This window comes from Mastomys coucha, unplaced genomic scaffold, assembly GCF_008632895.1.
Source record: "Mastomys coucha isolate ucsf_1 unplaced genomic scaffold, UCSF_Mcou_1 pScaffold20, whole genome shotgun sequence".
NCBI lineage: Eukaryota > Metazoa > Chordata > Mammalia > Rodentia > Muridae > Mastomys > Mastomys coucha.
The window spans coordinates 103,812,103-103,816,210 of NW_022196903.1; the positions used below are offsets into that span (position 1 = coordinate 103,812,103).

General features: G+C 53.1%; 1 protein-coding gene across 1 annotated transcript in view; it reads left to right on the forward strand.

The window, feature by feature from the left end:
- Positions 1-754: 754 nt before the first annotated feature.
- Grm7 (glutamate metabotropic receptor 7) overlaps positions 755-4,108 on the forward strand; it is a 906,484-nt gene continuing 903,130 nt past the window's right edge. The window contains exon 1 of the mRNA XM_031382827.1: positions 755-1,620. Within this exon, the coding sequence (XP_031238687.1) occupies positions 1,102-1,620 (519 nt within the window). The 5' untranslated portion in view covers positions 755-1,101. The remainder of the gene's footprint in view (positions 1,621-4,108) is intronic.

Genomic DNA, 4,108 nt, shown 5'->3' on the forward strand with positions numbered 1-4,108 from the left:
GAACATGCTGGAGTTCTTAGTTTCTTCTCTTGCTGCATAGGAAAGAAAAGGCACTGACTGAATCGGTGGTGGTTTCTTCCGCAGACCTGCTGAAGAATGTGGTTAGTTTGGCCAGCGTTGGCACTTAGGAAGATCGAGGGAGGGGTACCAACTTAGAGTTCCTCTTGGCTTCAGCTTCCCTCCAAGACAGAGGGTGCCTACTACCGGAGAAGCCTCTGGTTAAGGACTTTAGTCAAGAATCGGGTTCCAGAATGTCCTGTATTTTTCTGAGCAGAGCTAGCACAAGAGGGCTAGCTCTGGAGACTGGAATCTCCTCGCCTCCCGCCCCCTTTCACTGGCTGCTCCACTTCTGTACTCCGTAGCTTTCTGCTAGAGCTGACAGCCAAAGATCAGACTCAGGGGCTCCCCATCAGTCAGCACCAATATCGCGGCTCATCCCAAGTGGAGGTCTGCAGTTCCTAGAACATGGGCGTGGGTGTTGGTGACCTGAGGTTTCCATCCCAGAGTTGGGGACAAGAGCTTAGCTCTTACTAGTATCCTGAAATCCACAGATTCCCTAGGGACAACGAAACTCCCCTGAAGAGGCAACCTCTCCGCTCCCGGGCCACCCACCCATTCCTCCACCCGCCCCCCCCCTTACCTCAGCACGCAGCCCCTCCCTGCGTGATGATGCAAACCGGTGGGGAGGGCGGGCGCTGGGAAGGGTGGGGAGAGATGGATAGCAAGCAAGGGAGGGAGAGAGGGAGTGGGAGGAGGAGGAGGAGGAGGAGAGGGAGCCCAACGACCATTTAAAGCGATAGCAATCCCTGCCCTCTCCCCAGTGCTTGGCTGTTGGAGAGCGCGAGCGGCAAGCCAGGGAGCGGGGAGCGCAAGCTAGTGCGCGGGCCAGCGAAGCCACAGTGCCAGGTGCCAAAGATTGGCTGACGCCCTGGGACCCCCCCCCCTCCCGCTGCACCTTCTCGGTCTCCTCCACCCACTGTGCCTACAGAAGTCCCCGGGGCTTCCCCGAAAGGAGCTCACCTCAAGAAGCCCGGACCTGGGTGAGCCCACCAGCATCCCCTCCAGCGCCGCCGCCGCTACAGCAGCAGCATCGGGAGCGGCATGGTCCAGCTGGGGAAGCTGCTCCGCGTCCTGACTTTGATGAAGTTCCCCTGCTGCGTGCTGGAGGTGCTCCTGTGCGTGCTGGCGGCGGCGGCGCGGGGCCAGGAGATGTACGCCCCGCACTCGATCCGGATCGAGGGGGACGTCACCCTTGGGGGGCTGTTCCCAGTGCACGCCAAGGGTCCCAGCGGAGTGCCCTGCGGCGACATCAAGAGGGAGAATGGGATCCACAGGCTGGAAGCTATGCTTTATGCCCTGGACCAGATCAACAGCGATCCCAACCTGCTGCCCAACGTAACGTTAGGCGCGCGGATCCTGGACACTTGTTCCAGGGACACTTATGCGCTCGAACAGTCTCTCACTTTCGTCCAGGCGCTTATCCAGAAGGACACCTCCGACGTGCGTTGCACCAATGGAGAGCCCCCGGTTTTCGTCAAGCCAGAGAAAGTAGTTGGAGTGATTGGGGCTTCGGGGAGCTCCGTCTCCATCATGGTAGCCAACATCTTGAGGCTTTTCCAGGTAGGGGGGCGCTCCCTTTGGGGAGGAGCGTTCTGTGGCTCCATGCGCTCTAACCTTAAAAGCTGGTTTGGACTTCATGGGTTGCAGGGGTCAGGCCAGCACTCCTCCGACATTTCTACCCTGGAGATCCTGCCGAATACCTCCCACCCCACCCAAGGAGGTATCTTCCTTGCTTAGTTTACTCCTCTTTTATGTCTTTCCCTGTCCACGCTCCACTCCATACAGCATGACTCCCCGGATTTATGGTCCCATTTACAAGAAGCAATCTTCGGAAAAACAAGGCGATGATTTAAATGGTTTGCCTTAGAGTGAAATATGGTTCGGAAACAGGCTTGTAAAAGTGCCTGGGCTCCTAGGGGAGCAGGTTAGGAACAAGGAATATGAAAAATTAGAAGATGCTTTGAAAATGGCATTTTTCAACTCCCCAGCTTCCCATGCCTAAGCCACTTAGCCTCGACTCCCTGGAAATATTCTCGAAGACCTCAAGAAGCCCCTTCTTCAAATGAGGGTTGGGTTTACCCGCATGTGGATGATAACTGCCCATCTCTTTGGGGTTGAATTTATGACCTGTAGCCCATCTCCATCAGAGGCATGGGGGTACCCTCCCCACTGGGGAGACCCCGCCTGCTGACGTGATCCCCCTGAGTTGGTTTCCTCCTGGCAATTTTGTGCACTGCCTAAATTGCATTTGCAGTCCGGCCGGGTGGCAGGAGCTGGGCGATCAGCTAGCTTTCCGCTGCCACTTCAGACCTCAGCTGGGGATGAGCTCATGCTAACTGCGAAATAAAATCGCTTTCACTGACTGCTCCCTGCGCTCCTAGTCCCCCTCCCTCACTAACGCAGCCCCACACCCAGAATCCCAGGCTCTGAGCTGAGAAATTGAGCCTGCTCTGCCCAGGAACGGTGGGAGTGCTAAAGCGGGTTATGCAGGTCTCATGCCCTGGGTTCAAAAACAGAAGGAAGGCAGATCAAGGGCTCATGAGCAATGGGTCCAACCGCAGTGCTCTGCTTTTGCTCCCTGCAGCCTGTCTACTCGACTGCACTGGGTTGAAGAGGGTTAGAAATTGAGTTCAGGGAACTCTGTGACTAGGTGTCCATATGCTCCTCTCTTATTTGGTTTCCCCTCCTCTTAGGCATTTCTCAACCTCTGTTTCATTTTCTCATACTCAAATTCTCGCCTCAAGTCAGTTTGGCTATGACTTTCTTACCCCAGGGCTTGTTCCCTATTCAGTGGTAACCAGATCCAGCCAATCCCTTCCCTTAGCTGTGAAAGATGGTCCTGGCAGGATTGTGTTGCCCAAGTCTAAGAAGTGACTCTTGCTCACATGCTTTCCGTAAGGGTAGGAGTTTTATGAGGGACCTGCTGGTGATGGCTAGGCCAGCCGAGGACCTGCATCATCTCCAGGAGAGGGAACTTTGTGCTCAAGCGGGAGAAGTGCTCCACCTGAAGCTAGTGAGTCCCTTCTGATCAACAGAGCATACCAATGGCTCCTGAATGTGTCTGCCTGCAGACTTCTTGCTGTTTGCACTCTCCTAAAGTGATTTGAGGGAAGATTTCACTCTAGGTTGCTTGAATTCTCGAACAGTCTAGTCTTTTGCCATCAAACTTAAAAAGATTTTTGTTCACCTCTGAGCTTCAAGTTTGGAAGCTTGGGGTGAGGGAGCTTAACTGTAACTGCACAAAGAATGAAGAGATGAGTTGATACAATACCTGAGGACTGTGTGTGTGTGTGTGTGTGTGTGTGTGTGTGTGTGTGTGTGTGTATGTGTGTCTTGGCTGTTTTCTCCCAAGCCTTGAGGGGTGGACTGCTCATTCTGAGTTGAACATTTTCATGTTATTTCTCTGCCTGGGTTTCTCCTGAATGAGAGCAAGGACATTACCCCAGATTGGCCAGTGTCTGTGAAAAAGAGTGAAATATCCAAGTTAAGAAAGTCATTGCAAATGAATGTGGGGAAAGTGTGCAAAGGATTCCAGGGGAGCTGACTTCGCCTCCAGTAGCATTTAAGACAGGTAATTTCCAAAGAAACAAATGTCTGATCTTCTACATCCTTGCCCTCCTTCCCTGAGCTGGGGAGGGATGGAAACTAACGCCAGCCAGCGTGAGCAGTGTGGGTTGGGACTCAAACCATTCAGAGAAAACACTGTCATTTTCCTCTAATTTGCAAATTGCAGCTATTCAGTGTTGGATTGTACAGCTGAGGCAAAAGGGGCCCTGATTCTCACCTGCAGTCACTGAGGCTGGGAGTGGGAGAGTTCCTCCAACTTGTGGCTTGTGCTGCAAGCTGGGCATAACAGTGTGCATCCTAGTTTAGGCATTACCCATGTTGAAGTGTGTGTGTGTGTGTGTGTGTGTGTGTGTGTGTGCGCGCGCGCGCGCGCGCGCATAGATAGGAACATATATCTCAATATGTACATCTCTTCTCTTTCTCTGTATTTCACATAGATATCCTTTGGTGGCTTTTTTTTTTTTTTTTTTTTTTTTTTTTT